The sequence below is a fragment of the Lagopus leucura genome, unplaced genomic scaffold, assembly GCF_019238085.1.
Source record: "Lagopus leucura isolate 7727_CA_CO unplaced genomic scaffold, USGS_WTPT01 Super-Scaffold_100022, whole genome shotgun sequence".
NCBI classification, from domain to species: Eukaryota; Metazoa; Chordata; class Aves; order Galliformes; family Phasianidae; genus Lagopus; species Lagopus leucura.
This window is the reverse complement of record NW_024962275.1, coordinates 5,624,414-5,646,509: the sequence shown is the minus strand read 5'-3', so window position 1 is coordinate 5,646,509 and position 22,096 is coordinate 5,624,414. Positions and strand designations below refer to the sequence as shown.

Sequence of the window (22,096 nt, the reverse complement as noted above, 5' to 3'; positions counted from 1 at the left end):
GCACTGATTTTCACCTTTCTCCCCTGTGCACACACTGACTTTCCACATGGCACTGCCAAAGCTTTGCCTGCTGTATGAAGCGTGCTGAGGGCTGACAGACACTGTTAGGAACAGGCAAGGCTGATGTGAACGCATCAGACCCAGCAGCTCAGCAATGGCTGCTTTCCACAGTGTGGCCAAGCAAAAAGCCTTCCTGTTTCCTCGTTGACTTTTCCTCCCCAGGCTCCCACTGGTTAACACACAGCTGATGGCTGAGCCTGGTAAATGATACTTTTCATTACCCTTCATCGGCCCCAGGAGAGGGGAGGGAAGCAGCTCCTGGCCTTGCAGAGCAGCTTGCTGAGTGTGCTGTGGGTGGGGTATGACCAGGGGGCTGTTGGCCTGGGCTTCCTTCTGATCTGCTGGCTACTGAAGTGCTGCACTGAATGCAAGGGGAGCAGTTCTTAAGCTGGTACCAGTAACACTAATATTTTCCTCCTCTTCTCAGGGTTTTCCTGGAGATTTTGGGGAACGAGGACCTCCAGGCATCGACGGGAACCCAGTAAGTTCACAGCTTTTCCTCTTTCCAGTGTGGTAGACAGCATGCTTTGCCATGTGATGCTGGTTAGAGCTGAAAGAAGGTATTCAATGTAGTGGCAGCTGCTGGTATTTTGTTGTCCCTCCTGAAAAGCAAAGGTACGCCCTGCTCGTGCTCCCAGTTCCTGCGTTCAGCCCAGCATCCTGTAACTGCCAGCTCATCCTGTGATGTTCAGCTCTGCCTTGTTCCATCGCCCTCCCTGTGCCTCAGTCTCAATAGATGCTATGTGACTAGAAGAAAAGTTAGATGAGAAAAGGTTGGGATGTTGCTCCTGATGAGCAAGCCATGGCTGGAAGGTGTTGCCCTTATTACAGAGCCACAGGAATCACTTTGTTGGTTCCAGCATGCTCTGGATGGAGCTTTATATGAACGTAGCAGGACAGGGCCCACAAACAGAGGAATGCACTGTCATAGTGCTTCAAGCTCAGTACCTTTCCTAATCAGAAGTGGACATCAGTGGTAGTGCAAGAAGTGCCAAATTGTCTGCTCCAGAGCCTGGGTGCACTGAGGAGCAGACCTGGTGCTCTGGGCTCCTGCTGCCCTTCCTGGATCTCAGCTGGCCCAGCATGGTGCTGGGAGAAATCTCCAGGCCCCTGAGTCCTTGACCTCTCTCCAGTCTCTATCTAACCCCTGCTGACTTTCTAAGAATGAGATGTGTCTCCTGGGAACTGGGTCAGGATGGTCCCAAGGACCGTTTAAGCAGCTGGATGCTGATGAGATTTATTTTGCTTTGCTCTTCTAGCACTTAATACCAAATAGTTGAGTGCGTGCTGTGTTTTCCGCTGCTCACAAAACGTGCTCTTCTGGATTGTATAAGTTCCCACATGTATTAACTATCTGAATTTTCTGAATGGCTTTCTCAGTTCTTCTTCAATTAGCAGATGAGGAGTTCTGATTCATGTTGTAAATTCATACTGTCTTGGTTATTCACACATAATCACTCATGGTGTTCAATGTGTGAGGTAACCCACTCCTTATGTGTCTTTTAAGTTCCCATTCATCATGAATGCAGACAAAAGTTATTTTCCCAAGCAACTCTAACCAGCAAGCCAAGCTCAGCCATGCTACAGCCTTTGTGGGAATTTAGCACAAGAGTTACAATTGCAGTGAACTGAAAGAGCTAGATTCCCAAGGAATACTTCTGCAGGACTTTTCCCATCCTTCAATCAGCATAAGCCATGGGTCAGAGCGGAATCAGTAGTCCCAAAGCAGAAAACTTTCTAGATTGTATTGCTATTTCCAACCAGCCCACCAGGAAGAACAGGGAGGTCAGAAAGAGTCCCTTTTTTTCCAAATAACTTGTTTTGTTTTCATTTAAATTTGCAAATAGTCTTAAGTCCATTCAGAATATGGGCTCAGAGTTAGCTGAATGCCAGTTCCCAGAGCATCGCGGAGAAGCAAATGTCCTTTCCGTTAATTCATCCAGAAGGACCGCTCTTCTTTCATCTTATCAACAGCCTTTAAATATTAATGCGCCTTGGAGATCGTAGAATGAAAACAGACTGTTTGGGCTGACTTAAAGGGAGGTTCACAGGGTCACAAGCGGAGTCACAGACGCAGAAAAATGCCAGAAAGTCTGTTTGTGGAACAGACAAACATGCCGAGTTTGCTAGGTGGGGTATGCAGCTGAATGGTGGGCGGGCTGCCGTGGGTCCCACGCTGCTCCATTCTGCTGCTGCTGCTGCATGGGGATGGCAGAGCCGACAGCCTCTCACCTTCTTTCTATCACCACCAGACAGAGCAAAGACTCACAACCACAGGACGTGGTTCCCCTCCTACCAGCTTGCTGAGAACTGTTGAGCCATCGCATTCCAGATCTCGGTTCCCGGAGCACTTTAGCCACTCCAATTAGTCTCTTACTCACAGGAATTAGAAGTGGACTGTTGATTCATCTTCTTGTCTCTTGTCCCTGTGCCAGACTCATGTGCTGCAAAGGAGGATGGAGCGTGATTCCTCTTGCAAGTCAGGACTCAGCATGTCCTGACTGACCACTGGGAAGGGAACACCTGTAAATCCCCCTTCCCCAGGCTAGGAAACAGCTCAGATAACATCTGGTCCTGCCTGGGTTCCCAGAGGAATCCACCCCCTCCTCTTCCAAGAGGAAATCCTTTTGCATTAGGCACGAGGCCGTGCATTTCCACTTTTACCCCTTCTCTTGAGGAATACCCATGTGAGATAAGTCAGAAATCAAGGCGGTCCCACCTGTGCCTGTTGGGACCAAGAGCTGAGCGTCCACATGCTCTTCATCCCAGCCATCTCCAGAGCCTGCAGAGCTTCCTGGGGAACTGAACAGCTCCTGTGCCATCCCTGGGGATGTTCCCTCTTCCGCCAGCACCAGCCTGTGACTGAATGCTCAAAGCCAACCTTATTACAGTAGCTCTGAGGACACAGAAATCCCACCCGTGAGGAACAATTGCTCCACAGATGTCCCAAGTATGCAGGAAAGGAACTGGCCATAAAAAAGCAATTTTTGGCTGGTTGAGATTATGAAACGCTTTTTGTGTGTGCTTGCCCAACAGTCCTTTACTCCACTTCCCATAAAATAAACACATGTAACCCTTTGCACAAGAAAGCTGAGCACGGTCAGTCACGTTGTGTCCCCTTTTCTTTCATTCTCTCAATAGGCAAAGCTTCCCTTAAAAGGGGAGCCTTACTGCACTGAAGGGGACTCCACCAGATGTGCACTGTAAACTGAGCTGCTCTGTCAGAGTAGCCAGCGTGATCCAGAGCAGGGGAAGGGCTGTCTGAGCCAACAGGAAGTTTAGGATTTCCAATGCGCTTGTTTGGAGAGGCACTGCTGGAGATGGAGGTGTGCAAAGGCAGGGCCTTGCTCTAACAAACCGCTGTCAGGGTGTTGGAAATGTGGCAAGGGAGACGAGGGACTGGCTGAGGATCCCATAGGGATTGCTAAAGTACCTGGGAACTTACTTTGGTGTGGGTCTGACACAGTTTCTCTGCTGCACTCCCCCTAGAATGCCACCAGCACTTGCTGGCACCCTGGGCACCTGCCTGCCCCTGGGAGGCTGGCACAGAAGGGTTTGTGGTGAAGCTGTGAAGTCAGAGCAGCCTGTGCCCAAAATGGGGAGGTCTGAGCCCAGCTGGGTGAGACAGCGTTAAAGGAGGCTGCTGGCTCCCCACCCTGCCCTACCTGTGTGCTCCCAGTGAGGAGCAGCTCACATTACCCCATGTGCAAAATGCGCTTCCAGGCCCCGTCAGCCAGCACAAAAGCCATCATACTCTCTCCCCAAATTGCCCAGTTTAATTTTCATCTGTGCTCTTCCTTTACAACAAGCTTTATGCTTCTTTAACCACCCCCAGCCTCTCACCTTTTCCACTCCAGAGCAGCAGCTTGCCTTTCCATCCCATCCTCACCTTGCTGACCCCTCTCTTCCTGAGCCTTCCCCTTGCCTGGGGCAGCTCCAGTCTCTCCCCTGCCTGCCCCGTGTGTGAAATGCTGCTTTCATCCATCCAGGAGGGGACTGCAGCTGCAAATAGCTGTGGAGCAACAAGCAGCCCAGTGTCTGGAGAGGCCAAGCAGCCGCACGATGGATGCTCTCCATCACTTCAGCTGGAGGAAGGAGTTGCACGGGGTGGGAACAGAAGGAGGAGGGAGGGATGGTGTTTTCCCTGCCCTCAAGCCCTTGAAACACTGAGCTGCCTTTCAGCGTCTGTTTGTCTACAAAGAGTCCATAACCGTGTTGGTCTGTCTTTCCTTTTAGGGAGAATTGGGAGCCCCAGGTCCTCCTGGAGTCCTTGGACTCATTGTAAGTATAAAAACAAATGGAGATCTGGCTTCTCAGGGCTTTAACCCTTTCAGGGTGCATAACTGCACACAGATTTTCTCCTTCCTGTGCAGGGGATGGCTGTGTGTGGGGGAGGTGTGATGGCTGGAGGGTGGGAGGTGGAGAGGAGCAAATACTCTCTAAGCAAAAAGGAAACAGAGTCAATATTTACTGTTTGTGCACTTATTGCTGGATAACTCACCCTTTAATAGCATTTACCAGGGTATTTCTTCAAAGATGCAGTATTAATTCCACACCAGAATCTGTTGTCTTTTACAAAGCAAGGCCCTGTGAGCAGCAACCTAAGGGAGCACAGTTTTTGCTCACTGGGGAGACCACAAGCAGGAACTGTCTGCTCTCTGGGTACACAGGAATGTCATGCATGCTCCCACCATCCCAATACTAATCCAGGTAACCACATGCACAGCCAAATTCCATCCTTTATTCCATCTTTTCCCTGGAGGAAATAAATGTCTATAAGCAAGGGTGGCAGCTCACTGCTGGCAGCTGTGCTGGGGTTAGGGAATGTCCAGCTGAACATGTTAGAGTTTAAATTTAGGGCCTAGAAGTTGGTTTAAGATATTTCATTCCCTGCACAACAACTGGTAGGTCCTGTTAGCTCTACAGCTTTCAGAATTGCTCCTTTTCTGTGATCATGCATGAAAAGCTCACTCGCCATGAAGGTTGAAAACAGCCCTCCTTATGCCTTTCCATAGTCGAGTTACAGGAGCCAGCTGAAAGCAAGGTCCCAGATGCATTCATATAGACATAGAGCACCCAACCCAGGAATTCTAGACTCAGTGCAGGAAAAGCAGAGAAAATCCTAACATCATAGAATCATTAAGCTTGGGAAAGAGCTCTAAGCTCACCAAATCCAACCATCAGCCCATCACCACCATACTCACTGACCACGTCCCTCAAATATGGTGCTCCAGCAGTTTTGATCTAAGGGTGACCCCCTCCATCCTGCTGGGAGATGGGGCCCTTCCCCCCACATTCTTCTCCCCACATCTCCTGTCCCAAGCTTTCTGTAGGGCTTGCAGAGGCGTTGGGTGTTTGCTCCAGACTGGCCCATGCTCAACGCCCTCCTTCCTCCCTGCAGCAGCACCCCAGGGAAGGGCTGTTCCCTCCGCACGCTGCAGGTGTTTGGGTTCACTGTTTGAAAGGGGCTGGAGAGCAGAATTAAGCAAAACTAGAGCCTCTTGCTCCCCTAATTAGCTGTGCGGGCAAAGCTTTAAGTAAATGCCTTTCTACAAGAAGCCTTTATGCTGGGAGGCATGAAAAGGGCATCTGTTGGGGCCCTGACGGCTGGCCAGAGCCAGCCCTGTTTATTGACACGTGGCCATGCATATCACTGCCTCCCTTCATGGGCTGAGGGCAATCAAAGCCCATTTAAATGTCGGCCACTGAAGGCTTTCCTTTATACGTGTGCATGCAGGTACACACAGGCGCTGTGAACTCCAGGGTCCTCCAGGGCTGTAGTTTCTTCTGCAGGTCACAATATATGATGCTGTGCTGTTTGCAGCAGAATGGCCATGCTGCTAGGGCAGCCTTGTCCAATACTCTAATTTTTCAAACAGTGGAAAAGAAAATCAATTCAGAAATCAGGAAGAATTGAGGGATACCGAGGGACTGGATGGGAGAGGTATTTGAACCCATTGGCTTTGAACCTAATGTCTTTGGTCGTTTTCTTTCTCTCACTAGGGTGACATGGGCTCTGTTGGACCTATTGGTTATCCAGGACCAAAGGGCTTAAAGGTGAGAGAATAGTGGTGCCATGGGAGCTCTTGTCCCTCCCTGGCAGCACTGAAGATCATTTTGTTCCTTCCTTGGGTGGCAGTGACCATCCTGAGGGAGAGGATGGGCAGCAGTAGTGCTTGTCTCCTCACCCAGGCACAAGACTGCTGGACCCACATCCTGCTGATGGTCTGCAGTAGCTGTAAGTTACTGGAGGATGCCAGGGGTGTTGTCCCCGTGTGCCTCCAGAGCAAACTATGTGAAGAAGGTTCATAGGAGTGTGCTTAGGGAGCAGCCAGGCATGGGGCCATGGGGCTGTGCTGGGCCAGTGCTGAGGGTCTGAGCAACCAGTACCACCGGGAACATGGACCTAAGCAAGTCTTTGCTATGGCTCGATCTCACTCTGGGCTTTCTTTTTTTTTCAGGGGCTGATGGGAAACCCTGGAGAACATGGACTGAAAGGTGATAAGGTGATCTGAATACTCCCTTATTGCACTGTGTTTTAATTTTGCATGTGAAATCTCCTTTCCAGCTTCCGTTTCTCATTCAGCACCATGGTAGTGCCTCCGCTCTGCCTCTCTTTGCTCCCACCCTTCCATCTTTCCCCTCTCTTGAAAGTGCAGTTTTGATTTCTGTCTATGATATCTGTCCCATCTTCTTTTTCACACTTCTTTTAGAGTAGATCTGTTATGCTGAGCTCTTTGGAGCTTCTCTGTCCCAGTGGGAGTGCTGGTAGCCATACGATCGTCTGATGTTTTGCTGGGCTTTTATGTTTTTATATTGGTTACGTGATGGGATGGAGAGGAAGATGAAAGCCCAACAGCACTGACAGTGGGTTTGCATTAATGCATTTGGGGGAAACATGATATGACAAAGCAGCACAGCTCGCTGGTCCCCAGGATGTGTTCAGTATCTCTGCTCCTGCTCCGAGAGGTTCACCTCACCACTGCTTCCTGCCAAGAGGAAATTGCCTTATGCCAAACTGATATAAATCACTTTAGAAAAAGAGAAGAGGAGAGGGGCATTGATTGCAATGATTTAGTGCTGCTGGCACAAAAACACGCAGCTTGAGCTAAATCAGCATGAATCTGCGTGTGTAAATGTCTCATTGTCATGAGAACCATCCTCCTACAGATATTCAGCTGCAGGATTTATTTGGTCTAAAGGAGTGGGAGGTGCAGCCATCGCTCTGATTGCTTAGGAGGGCGATGCACAATGACCGTTAATTGTATTCTCCTCCTTCTGTGTGACGTTTTTTCTCTTATTAGATGTTTGCTTTTAGAGAATGATTTAGCAGCCCAGAACTGCACATGGAGGAAGTGGTGTCAAGCCAGTTATTTCCACTCTCCTTACATTACAGAAGCTCTTTGCCAGGGCTCCTGTCTGCAGTTCCATTTCTCCTGTGCTGCCTTTTCACTTTTGTAGAGAGGAATGAGAGAGCAAGAGAAAGTCTTCTTCTCTAGGACAAGTTTAAGATGTTGGAGCTGGTTTCTTGGCTCATCACCAGTTCCCAAGCCCACAATCTCTTCATCTCTTCTGTCTGTTCCTTGGAAGAAATGGCTGAATGTAATCAGAACTGGACAGCATTTAAGTCAGCGTTTAGCAAAATCAACCTTCATGGCCAGTGCAGTCTCAATCACTTCACACAGACCACTGTGTTTATCCCTGCTATTTCTCCAGTTCTTCTTATGATGTTACACAAGCAATTTGCATCTCTCACATCCTCGTGACAGCCCCAAGAGCAGAACTATCCACCACCCCCTACAGCCCTGTACTGTCTTGCAGGTTCCCCGCTGGGGTGATGGGAAGCTTTCCTCTCCGTCTTTTGCTCCCTCTCCCATTGCATCTCCCTTGGACAGGACAGTCTCCCTTCTTGGCTTTCACTGACTCCCGTGATTCTTTAGTGAATTGTGCCTTTAAGCCATTTTATTTTCTCTCATTCTGATTTGGCCTTTATGAGCAAAAACACTCATCCCCTCTTAGAGCTTGTTTACACTGTGCTTTAATTGCTTACGCTGTGGTACCACTGAGAAATGCAAACGGCAGCTGCTCTTGCTGCAGTTGCTCAGTCTGTAGCAAGGGAAAATCTCTGCCTTCTGGGGCTCACAGTCTAAATGCAGTTCTGTCACTGATGGTTTCTGCCGCTGCTATTTTTAGGTTGCAAAATCTTGACTGGTTTCCCTAATTGCTTACTATTATTTTTCTGCCTGTTAGATTTTGACTTCACTATAACTCTCCATCATCATCTTCAGACAGAGCTATCTTTCGGCTCTGACCAGAAACATAAACAACCTGCCTGCATCGTGTATTTATTCCCTCTGTCTGTCGGACTGAAAGTCTGCCTCCTGCCATTCTTGATACATTTCCAGACAATGAGTGTTTGCAAATCTGCCTCTGCAGAGATCCTCATTCATAGCCTGGGTACATCCCAAATAACAGTTCCCTTCCCTGTTGGACGTTCAGGGTGCAAGTACCAAGTAGAATTCAGCTAACTAGTCAGAAGTCACAGCCAGCCATTGCACAGCAACTTTCTGTTCCATCGTGGTACCAGGAAGCTGGTAAATGCAGTTAGACTTCAAGCATAAAAAAAAGTGCTAGAAAGGTGAGGGTCAGCCTCTTCTGCCAGGTAACAGCAATAGGATGAGAGATGATGTTGTCATGTTGTGCAGGGAGGTTCGGGTTGGATTTTAGCAAACAATTCTTCTCCAGAGAGTGATGATGCATTGGTACAGCTGCCCAGGGAGTGGTGGGCACACCGTCCTGCAGGTGTTCTAGTAGAGATGTGGCACTGAGGGACATGTCAGTGGGCATGGTGGGATGGGTTGGGGTTGGACTTGGGGATCTTGGAGGTTTTTTCCAACCTGAATGATTGTGTGATTCTATGATCAGCAGACGGGAGATCAACAAATCTCACTCCATGCTGCCATCAGTCATTAACCATCTGTAATTAGCAACTTGAAGCAGATGAGAGCATCCCTGAGGGGCCTCACGCCTTCCATCCACCACCATTCCTGGACTCACCCACACCTGAGGGGCGGTCAGGGTTTTCAGAGTGTCCCACATCCTCCTTGCTAAGGGATGGTCGTTTTCCCATTATATTCCTGCAGAACTCGGCCTGTCCTGCACACCCATGCGGTGCTGCCTGCACTGCAACCAGCACCTCTGGGTATCTGGAGCACAGCCCAGGCCACCACTCATGGATGCTCTTTCTGTGGATGTGCTGATGAAGCTTTAATTAGATGTCGGCAGTCCCCTGCACGGCCCATCTGCCTTGGGCACGTGCTAAGCGTGTGGCCTTGTGCAGATTTGTCTTTTTGTAGCTGAGGAAAACTCCCTTCACTTAAAAGCATCCTGATCAGAAATCTTTAAAACCCAAATGCAGCGTGGGGTGGCTGGGTGGGGTGTGCAGGGTACCGGGGCTCCACAGATGCTCCCCGCAATGCTGCATCCTTCAGGAATGCTGCTGCTGTTGCCATTTGCCATGGTAGGGTTCCTTCATTGTATTTTAGGGTTTATTTCCTGTGTTGTCATGGTCAGTGTTTTGCAGGGTGCCATTCTCTAACCCGAATGCATGCATCACATGCTCAGGTATGAACTAGAATAAGGGGCAGAGTCTCACTCCTGCATAAATCATGTCTATGTACTCAGGCAGGCAAGTGCAGAGCATGTCAGGGCTAGGCAGCCCCTTCTGCATCCTTCATGTAAGTTAATGGTGGGTTTTTCAGCTTAAGCTCTCCCACAAAAAGGGTCTTTCTTATGTTTCCATGTATATTTTTTCATGGAGGTAAGGAGAAGGGGGAGAGAGGGCTGCTCTTAGCGGGAGAGATGAAATTGTATAAGCCTGAAACAGAGTGGTCTTCAGAAACCACACGAGGTGATGAGTACAGAGGAAAGGTGGAAGGATCAGGGGAAATCCCAGCTGCTGGTTCACTGGAAGGTGTTTTATGAATCAGGATGAGTGCAGCTGGTGAAAGGCATGGCTCAGTAAGATGCCTCTTAGAGGCTTGCATTGTTAGCTCCCCTCACAGTGCCAAGTAAATGGCAGAAATGCCCAAACAACAGCAAGATAGGGTTTTTGCACAGAGACCTTTGCATCTTGCATGTTTGCAGTTGGTCTCTCTCCTCTCAGCCTGCTATGTGCAGCATTGCATTAAAAGGGGCCTCGTATCTCTGGAGCTGCCGTAGTTTTATAGGTGAAACACGAAGCACAGGCAGTGTCCCATGGGCAGATCCTCTTTGCAGTTCCAGATTGTGCCTCCTCCCATCCCCACCAACAGAGTCCTTTGGTGTCTCACACTGTCCGTGTAGAAGATTAAAGATTTGTATTTTCATCCTCAGTAGAGGTGATAAAGACTGTGATTTCAGAGCAAAGATTTCACTTTCAAAAAAAAAACCCTGTTTTCCTGCTGTTTTCTGGCAGATTTGGTTGCCTGCTGATTTTGGTGTTTTAAGCCATGGAATAGGTAAAATAAGTGGAAAATTCAGAGAAGATGAGAGAAATCATGCAATGGCTGTAAAATGAGCTGGATTGTACAGTATTCTGTTGGCCATCTCTACTGCTTCTGATACTTGCAGTTCATCCGAACAGGAGCTGTGTAAATAGCTGATTTTTTTCCATTTGCATGCTTTGCCAAAAGAAAAGGAAGAGATGGAAAGTAGCTTGGATGAAGCAGAATGTCGGTTGTTTGACTCAAATTAAAATACTTCAGGCTTAAAAACAAACAAAAAAAAAGGATTAAAATTCATTTAACGTTTTTTAGAAGAGCGTTTCAATTTTGCTGTATAAAAGACTTGTTTTGAAGATGGCTCAGTGAAATGTTCTCAGAACATTTACCAAAACATCTAATTTAGCATGAAGCCATGAAATGTTTCCGCTGTTGAATCTGCACACTGCTTTAGTATTTTCCTTCTGGAAAAGTTGCATCCAACAAATCTTTCCCAATTGAAGTAGAAACCATCCACAATTTCATTATCCCCAGCAAGTTACCACAGTAGTTACAATTATTTCAACTCTTTGATAACACGTGGGTGGTTTTTGCTGGGGTAGAAGCAGACTTCCTCTGTCATCTCTCTGTAGACTTTGGCTCTGTCGCACATCCATATGTCTTCCATGTGAAGCACATTTAACCATACAGCACTGTGCTCTTGCATGGCTTGTTCCCCTACTGGGGAGCCAAGTTCAGAGCATGTGCTGTGCATGGGGCAGAGTTCCTCCAGCAGTTATTTTGGTTGGGTAGTGTCAGTGTACCAAGTTTTTATTGTCATTCCTCCTATGACTTCCCCTGCAGAATTTTCCTTAGTCTGCCCCATCCTTGACTTACCCTTCACTTAAGTAAACCACTCAATAAATGAGGTTGGAAGTGCTCTCCAGAGGTTATCTGATACACAGAGCAAGGCAAAGGGTTAACACAAGATAGCCTACTGTCTCCAGAAATCCTTCCCGAAGGAATAGGAATACATACTTCTGCCTAGGAAGTCAGAATGTGTTAGAATGTCCTGAAGAGGGGAAAGAGAGCTCAGCTAGAAAGTACTGTGCCTGGTGCTATGCTCGAAGTTAGGGAGCCCATCCCAAAGTACAGCAGCCTGCAGTCCTGGAAATCTCAGCCTAGATACTGGCAGTGGGGTGGTTCTAAAGCATTAGTGCAAGTTACTATTGTTTGCTTTTGGAAGAGGACTGATCTGTGGTGCCAACAGTAGGACTCCTGAGTATTGTTTCTCTTGCTGTAGAACCTTATGAGAGAAAAGGTCAATTTCTCAAAAACGTAGCTAACTCTTCCGCTCAGCTCAATCTAAACATTTCACCACCTTCATGGTTGCTGTTAGCCAGAGGAACGTGCTGCTCTTCTTGCAGCTTGCATGGAAACACAAGGTTTGCACGATCATATTTTTCTTTCCCTGCAATTTCATTTTCCAGTTCAGAAGCAGTGTTGGGAAATGCCTGCAGTGCTTAGGATTATTGTTAGAGTGAATATGATCTACAGTTTGTCACCAGTTTTGAATGGAACTAGGGATGAGACTTTTGCTATACAATGCACCATCTATCATCGAGCTGGGCATTTTGGCCATTGCTGTTGTCTGTTTTAACTCTCTTTGGTGGTGTGTATCCAGGGTGATCAGGGAGGAGCAGGTCTTCCAGGAGATATTGGCTTCCAAGGAGACAAGGTAATTGTTTTCCCTTTCTTCATCAGTTTTTTTTTTCCTTGCCTGAGTAGTTTGTGTGGCCATCAGCTTTTTTGGTTCCTCAAGCCAAAAGGTCCTCCTCTTCAGAGAGCTCTCATTTGGAGTACTCTGCTACAACTCATGAATTTTGTTGTTATTCATAATTTTAAAAAGATATAATAAAAATAAGTGATAATAAAAATAATGGAACAGGACCAGAGGTGGGAAAATTGGTATTTTCTGGTGCTTCGTTGTGTTTTCTGAAAAATCCTCTGTCTTTCTATTTCAGGGTAGCCATGGTTTGCCTGGGGTCCCTGGGGCACGAGGGAAACCAGGCCCTGTGGTAGGTAACCAAATGTCCTCTGCTCCCCAGTGTCCCTTTCCAAAGGTCCAGCACCCAACTGGGCAGAGCTGTGTTCTTCTAAACAAAGAAGAGCCAGCAGCCACGAGTTCACTTCTCTCTGTGTTTGTTTCTGATTTCTGCAGGGAAAAGTTGGTGACATAGGTCCGATGGGGTTTCCAGGACCACCTGGCCCTGAGGTATGTCCCACCACCTCCTCTTCCACCTTTCCTATGCTATTTTCTTCAGCAAGCCCATGTACTCCCCTCTTTGGTTCAGATTGGGAAATTGGACAAACTGTATTTTGTGCCCTCCTCTCAGTTCACCTGTCCTCCAGTCACTATTCCAAGCTTTTTTTTGTTATTGTTGCTTTCAAGTCCCATATGTAACAGCTTTTTCTGTTTCAGAAAAATCAATCCCCAAAGTTTGCCTTTCCCCCAGCAAACAGCATACCACAATCTATCACCTCTCTTCATTTATCACTTCTAACACCTTGGCAGATAGACACTCAGTACAAAGCAGAACATCCCGTCATTTTGTGGAAGGAAGACTCAAGTAAAGGGAAATTCCAGTACGCATGAGAAGAGCCAGTGGTGCACTGGAACAGAGCCCCAGGCTGTCTGCCAGTCCCCAGTCCGTCCTCATGGACTCTGCTCTATCTAACTACCATGGTGTTCTCTTGACTCTTCAACTGCTTTCTGGGGCAGAACATTCATTTATTGATTTTTTGCCCTCACTTTCCACCTACCTTCCTCTTTCAAGTTGGATATTAGGAAACATTTCTTCTCCAAAGAGCAGTGATGCAGTGGCACAGCTGCCCAGGGAGCACTGGGGTCACCATCCCGGAGGTGTTCCAGTGCAGATGTGACACAGGGAGTGTAGTGGGATGGGTTGGGGATCTGGAAGATCTTTCCAACCTTCATGATTCCGTGATTCTTTTCAGCCTGGGGCTCTCCACTCCTCTTCCAGGATATGAATGGAAGATGTGTGGCTGTGGAGAGGCGAGGACCAAAATAGGTTTATGACCCATCCTGCATCTCATGTTTTCCTTTTTTCTCCTTCCTCTATTTGACATGGATATCCTGAAGGCTTTTTTCAGCAAAATCCCATTTCAAGCAGACAACCCCTACTGCCCTAACCAAAAATAATTGTGATACCTTACACTCAGGATCAGCTTCTCCTGGCGTATCTCCTTCTTTCTCTCACGTAAGCAACCAAATCACATCCACGTAATGCTGGAGAGCCTCTTCCAGCGCGGCGGCTGCTCTGTTTTCCCTTCATCAGCGCTCTGGTATTTTGCTGGATCTGGAAGGGCTCTCGGTCAAGTGCTGCCACTTAGCAATCCTCGCTGGGATGCTATTGGAAATAACCACAGATTCCTTTGTGTCCTCAGCAAAGGGCAGGAGCCGCCCAGCTAATGAGCGTGTCAGCACCTTTCCTAATTCCCCGCCTGCCGCCCTTTGTCGCCGAGGCACGCAGTTCCTTTCTGGGAGCAGTGAGATTATGTGCTGACTCGTAAAGATTAATTAAAACCCAAATTGCTGTTTTTAGCCGCACGATGACAGGAAGGCCTCGTAGCAATAAATCTTTCTGAGGATGGACCGAGAGGGAGCGGCAGGGAGGGCTGCGGTGCCGATAGCTGCTCCATTGTGTCCCGGCCTTCCCTGGGGATGGCCCACACACGGACCGATGTCTGAGCGCTCAGCCTTTCCTGCAGGCTCTCACAAAGGCTGCTGGTTGCAGCCATCCTCAACGTGTGACCCAGTGGTTTCTCGTTTTCTTCAGGGCTTCCCAGGGGACATCGGCCCACCGGGAGAAAACGGCCCCGAAGGCCCAAAGGTGAGCAGAGCTCTGTGCAGGCTGGGAGGCAGCCAGGAAAACACAGGGCTGGGAAGGGAGGGCAGAGAGCCCCGCAGGTCCCCCCGGGTTGCTCTGGCCAGTTTGGGCTGTTTGACTTGAGGTCCCTCCAAGAGTGGGGCATACTTTCTTTTTCATATTTCTTTTTTTTTTTTTTTAAGATTTTTTTTTTTTTTTTTCTGAAACAAAGTTGACATTGGATGATGTCCTGTGGCTGTAAAAGAGAATTTCTTCTTCTAATGGCCTTTCTGGGCTTATGTTACTGTTTTTCTGAGTGTCTTTTCCTTTGGCCTTTCTCAGGGGAAGCCGGGAGCGCGGGGTTTACCTGGGCCAAGAGGGCTGCCTGGACAAGAGGTGAGCATCCTCAGACCAAAAGCATGTGGGATTCAGAGAATAACGTTGCATATTGAAGATTAATGCACTCTGCAGTGGTGCCTGCGATCCGAAATCCTACGTTCCTTCTGAATCTGGAACTAAATGCTTATATTCGCCACTCAGAACCACACAGAGGAGCTTCCAATGGCTGCAGCCCTTTGCTTCCAGTCCCGGCTGACATCTTTTGACCTGAATCACTGCGTTGGCTTTTCTCCTTCAGTCTGTTCCCCCACACCCACACGCACTTCAAACGGATGTTAATGCCCCTTTCCCTGCACACCCCTTTGCAGGGCATGCCCTGACCTGGCTTTTGCTTTCTGCTCCTTTTAAGTATGTTTTCTTTCAACTGTGAGACCTGCAGGCTCCTCTCTCTTGATGGAGCAATAAGATTTGTAAAAAGAGCACATCAGCTGAAACTGCTGTGCTGCAAAGATTTGTTTGCCCTAGCACCTCTGAGCCTGCAGCTTTCACCTCTCATTGCTTGGGAAAACCTGAAACTTCCTTCCAATCATTAAAACAGGACAATTGCCACTGACTTAATTGTCCTGGAACTGCACATACTATATAGCAGCTTCTACGGCTATAGTGGGGTGGCTTCAGCATGGTTTCTTCTCAGACCACTGTCTGGAGTCATGAAACGTTTTGTAACACATACTCCGTGCACACATGGGCTGGAGCTCGGTGTAATAGCACTTACCATCCTTGCTTTTTCTGGGAATTCTTTTGCTTGCCTTCTGAATGCAATTAATGCAAATTAGCTCATTTGTTTGCACTGAAATAGGAAAAAGAAAAAATCCTAGGCAATTTACGAAGGGAATGAAAGCTTTGCATTCCAGGTTCAGGCAGGCATGACCAAGCTGCCTTCAATTTACTCCAGTTAGCAAGCATAAAAGTAAGACTGAAGACATGGACATGGACTTCAACGTGAACTGAGCTGAAGGGCTGTGGATGTGCAGCAGAGCACAGCAGTGCTGCTGTTAGCCCAGGTCGAGGCTGTGAGTTCCACCTGTAGCAGTGTGGGTGTACGTCTGAGCCTGCTGAGCTGGGTGCCTGACTTCCAGCCCCAACCTCAGCCCGCCAGCTCATGCCACTTCATTACCACGGCTTGACCACCAAAATGAGAGCAACGAGAACTGCGGCAGCCAAGGGCGCTTTTAATTTCTCTCTTGGCAGTTGGTTTTGAACACTTGAGATAATTTTTGTGAAGCTTAATTGAAGGTCTCCTAGAAGCTGTAGATCTGATTCTATCACAGTTGGTGTAGAGCCAAGGGAGAAAGCTGAGTCCAATTGCTGTGTGAGATTTTGAGATAGCTCCGTCCTGCAGCATGTGTAGTCCCATTTGAAGGCAAAAGGGAAACCTCCATACTGTTGCCAAGTGGTTCTGTGGGAAATTTTGCAACGCTTTTTTTGTGGAAAATAAAAGAAGAAGAGTAGATAGCTCTGCAGCATCCATATCACTGCCAAATCAGATGAAGCAGAGTTCAGTGAGCATGTCCAGTGTATCCCATGGGCTAAATCCAGCCATGAGAAGCTCACCCTACTGATGTTGACTTCGGTCAAATTTTGGGTGGCCTTTTCCAGCAGGTCTTGACTTCAGATTTTATTTCTGAAATGAGGAAAGATGAGCTTCAGAGATGCTGAGCTGCCTGCTCTAGGATTCAGAGGGACTCCGTTGTTAAAATGTGACAGCTGAGCACACAGCCTGTGTTTAACCATTGTTCATCCCGCAGACCTTTCATTCTCACTGCATGATGAGTCCAGACTTTGTCACTACTTTGCTCATTATTTTAATTTCTTTTCACCTCAGGGAGATGAAGGACCCTTAGGACCATCGGGAGTCCCTGGTTCAGAGGTGGGTTTCAGTGGTTTACTCAATTGCTATAAACTCCATTCACTTTGCAATGAAATTGTAGTTAAAACAACGTAAAGCTTCAGACCTTCTGGTTCGGGAAGTTGTCTGCCCCTCTAGAAAATAATGTGTTGTCCATAGCTTGGTTCAGTTTCTTGATCCAGGGTGGCTGAAAGTCAAGGAATAGTATTTCACAAGGTGTTGAGCGTGACTCTGATTTTATAACTTGTTTAAGGTCTCAGACCTTGAAAAACCCTCTACTGTTCACTCTCTAGATAAAGCGCTTTAACTGGGATCCATTTCTCTAAGCAGCCCTGATTGGTTCCTTGATTTATAGTATTTTTCAATGAGAGTAAAAAGAAAAGGAAGGAAAAAGACAGGATATTGAAGCAGAGTCCTTTTTTGTCATCTACATCACGAAGAACACAGTGATGTATTGCAGAAACACGGTTAGGAGAAGCAACAAGAGTATTGTCGTATCTCTGAGCCTGCCAGCTCAGGGTTTTATAGTGGCTGTGTTCGTGGTTGTCATTGCATGACAGTGAAATATCTTGTAAATTGGAAGCTGTGCTGAGAGCTTCTGGGTGGATCAGGAAATAAATATTTTATTTTGTATTTCTCCTGCCTTGCTAGTAGATGTTTCTGTTCCTTTCTTGGAGCAACACAGCAAATACAGTTACAACAGTGCCTGGAAGAACATAAGTGTTGTCCTAGCTAGAGGGAAGGATCGATAAGAAGGGTCATTATGAAGGCCCTTGGCTTGGTGGATTATAGTCCATGCCTAATGTTTCTGGTGTGATGTTTAAGCAATGGAGTTGACCCACAGGAGCATTGCTCGTAAGCTGCACGTTGTCGTATGGGTTTATAGGCACACTGCTGTAATCCAGGGAAGCTACAGGAGTGTTATTATTTCGCTTTTTGTATTTATTATTCTTATGTGTATTTCAGGGTCGACCTGGCCGGAAGGGATTTCCAGGAAGACCTGGTCCTGACGGTCCCAAGGTGAGCAACGTGTTTGTTCATGATCAGAGAAGCAGTGAGTGGAAGAAAGGACAGATAGAGGGATGCCTCTGTTCTCAACCTCACCATTCCCCAAGCCTAGGGTATTCGGTTCAGAGAGCGCAAGGGAAACTCAGGTTTTTCTTTTTCACTGAATTTTGGGATCTCAGTTCTCACTTGAGATTTTCAGCAAAAACTATGATGGTGCATTTTTTAAGCCATGTGCTTTATTATAAATAAGAGCGTTCCTCTTTCGATATTAACATCTTCCCCCCCATCACTTCATCTTATTTTCCATTGTTTCTCCACGTTTTTGTTCTAAAACAATGCACATCATTCCTATCTCTGCTGCCTAATTAGCAGCAGGAGGTACCCCAGAGCAGCCTGCTCTACAAACCCACACTCGAAAGGAAAGAGAAAACCCAACAAAAACAACCTCTTCAAACAGTAAATACCAAAAATGTGGTCTGGCAGCACATCTGGAGTATCTGCCTACTGAGAAAATACAGCTGCCATCACCCAGAGACAATAGTGCTTAGTGGTGAGTGGCCTCTGGATGGCCCATCCAGGGCACGGTGCTGGCTTTCAGCGCTGTCCCTCTATCCTCGGCAGATCTGAAATGCTCCCCTTTCTCCTGTTTTCCACTTCACCCCTCATTTTTCTCATTCTCTGAATTTCTCTGATCCTACACTATGATTTAGCTCATGTGAGTCGTTCTTGTGGTTTTCATGCTTCGTGTGACAGTAATGTGCCTATGGCTGAGATTTTGCAAGAGCAAGAGCAAGGTCATCACTGCCTGGGAATATTCGAGTTGCTTTTTGTTATTTTTGTTTCTTCCATTAGCAGGAGAGTTTCCTACATCCCTTATGTCACTCAGGAACTGCTCCTCCCTGCAGTGTCGCATATTCTTGCTTTCATCAGATTCTGCTCAGATCCTTGGGCTAATCATGGTCCTTTCCTTCTCTCTTCCCTTAGCTGATGTGTTTGGGCTGTTGCTTTACTCAGTTGTTCTGATAGAAATGGTATGGGAGAAACACCCCAGCTACAACAGGATCCCCAACAAGAACTCACACCTTGTTAACCATGGGGATAAGTCACCCAGAACTAGGCTGTGCTACAGGAAGGCAGGCAGTTTGTGTTTCAATGGCCGAGCTTGACTTTGTGTCAGTTATTTAGATAACTGAGTTATTGGGCCAGCTGCTTTTATGGGAATCTCACTCCAGAACTGTGAATGTTTCCTCCGTGTTCATGTCAGCTGTGTTTCTTGCTTTGGATGATCCTTGAAAGCTAAGGGAGCTTCTTGCTCACAGAATCACATTGTACCGAAGGACTGACTGGGAGCACTGAGTAACCATGTCCCTCCTTTCTCTTTCTGACACAGGGCGAGCCAGGAAACCACGGCCGGCCAGGGAAAGTTGGTGAGCAGGTAAACTCCTTGTTTTCATGTCTATTTGATGATCTCCTGTGTTCAGCATCTCTTGGATGATGGGGGTGCAGGCAGAGGATTGCGGCCAGGGGTTTCTGGCTACCTGAAACTGGCTGTGGTCCTGGTACTCCAGATGTGCTGTGAGAAACAAGTCATGTGTAGTGAGGCTGAAGCTCTTGGTGAACAGCACTGACAGTTGCCATGGGGTCTGTGTTAAATTGGATGTTTTCCCCTAGGTGGTCTGATAAAGTTACAGTTTATCAGCACACAGGAATGGCTGTGCTTCTGAAGATGAAGCCATGGAAACTGACGAGATTACGGATTTCTGCCTATTCTTCTTATTTCCAAAAGGGAAATTCCCAGCTTTGCTTATATAGGTTTGAAGCACCTCTGCCCTGATGTGCTGTGCTGCTTTCAGAGGAGGTAGTGCTAGGTAAGAGAGGCACATTGTACTTCTGCATTGTACCACAAGAGAGAACGTTCTGCTGGATTACCAGGGGACATTCATCATCCCTGTAGGCTTCAGGGTAACCACAGGCATCAAGGAAAAAGAAACAACCATCCCCATGCCTCTATGATTGAAACCGACCAGCTTGTCCACCACCAACCCTGAAATTGCAGCCATGGAGTCTCCAGTGTGTTCTCTGCATTCCTACATGACCGCACCACGCTGGAGGCAGCAGCTGGCCCTGGCAAGGACAGTGGTGCTGCTCAGCACAGCACTTTCCCTGCTTATGGCTGGTATCTTTGGCTGGGCTTAACTTGTCCAATTCCCCTGAATCAGCAGCTCGGGGATTGCTTATCCATGGGTCTCCAACCAGGCATGTCCAACAAGCCATGATGGATCCTACGCTTTTCAGTACCAAAGCTTCAGTATAAGTCAAGGATGATTGTTTCTGTCTGGAAATGAGCACTGTTTCTATATTCTGGTTAATAATTTATTCCACAAAGAGCAACAACTGGAAAAATGAAGATGCTCCTCACACCTGAAGTTGGGGCCCAAGTGCTGTTTGCAGCACCTTTTCTTGGGTAGTGCCTTCCTCTGCTCCATGCCTCGGTTTCCCCTCCTGTGGAAGACACAACACAGAGCTACTGTCTGGTTCAGGGCCCAGTGAGGGGAGAAAACACCTGGCTCTGGCAGTGCTTACCACGATGCCTCCTGTTCTCAGGAGGCACCTATTGTATCACAGTTAAAAAAGGAATGTTTAGAAGTGCTTTGAGAACTTAAACAAGACGTTGAAAGACAAGCCATGGTTGGGATTGTTATGCTTTAATGTCCCTCAGGACTGACCTTGGATGAAAACTGTAGGCAGCGTTCACTGAAAAGAAAACACAGCTGGCCTCTGCTGACACTGAGACCAGCACGGTGGTATGAAAGCTGCCTGTTTTATTCTTAGTCAATTAGTCTCTGTCTAGAAATATCACCCAGAAAGAATTTCCATTTCCATACCAGTTAAGTCATTAGAACAAAAATGTCATGCCAGATTAGTGAGAAATAACTTCCCATCACACCTTGGCTGGACAATGCTGGAGTGTTGCCTTCTCGTTCCTTCCTCCACCTGAACTCCAGCGTTTGGTGGTAAGGCAGGGCTGGTTTTTGCAGAGCTCTGAGGGTTGAGCTAACAAGGTCACTCAGTGCTGAAACCTTCAGCTTATCCCTATTTTCTCCTCGGAGATCTTGGTGCTCAGATGCTCCAGACTTGCTGCACAGACCTCCCTGCAGTCCCATCTGGCTGGAAACGCTCAGCAGGGCAGCATGCAGAAAGATCTGCCATGCATCCCAGTGGAGCTCCCTTCTCCCATGGACACCTCTTGAGGCAAACACAGGAATTTCTGTAAGGTTTCCAGTGGCAGTTGAGCTCTGTTTAAGAAGAGCAGTATGTAAGCCACAGGGCAGTCTCTGGTACGTTGTTTTTCCATTGCAAGGACGCTGACTTGGAATTGCATTCATAAGATGCTTGTTGCCTTCAGATGCTGGAGGGACTCCAGCTGCTGAGTTCTTCTGCACCTTGAAAATGTGTGATTTAACCCTTCCTTGCCAGCGAATAGAGACAGAATAATATGATGAAGAGTCACCAGCTGCCCTGAAGTTTGGAACACCAAGCAGGTCAATCTCACCTGAGACAGCACACTGGGGAAGGGTCTCACCAACCCATGGACTCACCAGCTCTGCACTAGAGAGTGAGAATATCAACAGAGATCTGTGCCAGCTCAAAAAGGCTAAGGATGACCCACTTCCTTCATGGGAATGAGTTTTTATCACGGCAGAACAGCTTTTGGAGTCCTACCTCCTGTAACAGAAGCTCCCATGGCAATGTTATGGCCGCGTCCCCATCACACCCCTCTGAGAAGGACAGTCAACAGCAGTCCCATGGGGCATCTCTTCCTTGGAGGGAGCATATTGCCCTGATAGCCAAGGTTACTCTGAAATAATTTGTCAAAGGAAACCAGCACCATCACTTCACTCTGCAACGCGTTTTCCTCGCAGTGCTCTCACAAAGGAGGGAGGTGCATCAGTTCTGAAGGTGGGATCTGACACAGAGGTAGGGGTGGATGGGTCACAGAGCAGAGAATTGCACCTCTCTGAGCAGTGCCTTCCCAAAGCATCCGCCTCTCCCTCCGACATCTTTCCAAGCTGCAGCCCTCTCTGGAATCCCCGTTGAGGGATCCAGAGGTGCTCAAGGGCACACGTTCCCTTCACCCACATCCCAGAGTGGAGCAGACGCAGCCCCGCATCATGGCTGAGCTCCAGCATGCAGGGGGTTAAAGCACATGGCTCCTCTGTGCGGGTCAGAGCGTTCTCCCTTAAATGCAATATTTACTGTTTTACTTTCCCTTTCTTTCATCTGAATGGGAGGATTGTACATTTACTCCCTCCCGCCCTTTGTCCCTGCTTTGTTTTGTTTTGAGTTCTGGCGAACCAGTAAAACAGAAAGGCCACGAGCAGATCCTGCTGGGAGCAACTGGCGGTGCCGTCCCCGGGAGACCCCGCTCA

At 47.7% G+C, this 22,096-nt stretch overlaps 1 protein-coding gene across 2 annotated transcripts in view; it reads left to right on the top strand.

The window, feature by feature from the left end:
• The window catches only part of LOC122184131 (collagen alpha-1(XXVII) chain-like), a 127,920-nt gene that overhangs the window by 52,120 nt on the left and 53,704 nt on the right, over positions 1–22,096 (top strand). For both annotated transcript variants that reach the window (XM_042878785.1, XM_042878786.1), the window contains exons 14-25: positions 488–541; positions 4,297–4,341; positions 6,064–6,117; positions 6,522–6,566; positions 12,205–12,258; positions 12,545–12,598; positions 12,742–12,795; positions 14,381–14,434; positions 14,753–14,806; positions 16,635–16,679; positions 17,625–17,678; positions 19,057–19,101. In XM_042878785.1, coding sequence (XP_042734719.1) covers positions 488–541; positions 4,297–4,341; positions 6,064–6,117; positions 6,522–6,566; positions 12,205–12,258; positions 12,545–12,598; positions 12,742–12,795; positions 14,381–14,434; positions 14,753–14,806; positions 16,635–16,679; positions 17,625–17,678; positions 19,057–19,101 — 612 coding nt within the window. The remainder of the gene's footprint in view (positions 1–487; positions 542–4,296; positions 4,342–6,063; positions 6,118–6,521; positions 6,567–12,204; positions 12,259–12,544; positions 12,599–12,741; positions 12,796–14,380; positions 14,435–14,752; positions 14,807–16,634; positions 16,680–17,624; positions 17,679–19,056; positions 19,102–22,096) is intronic.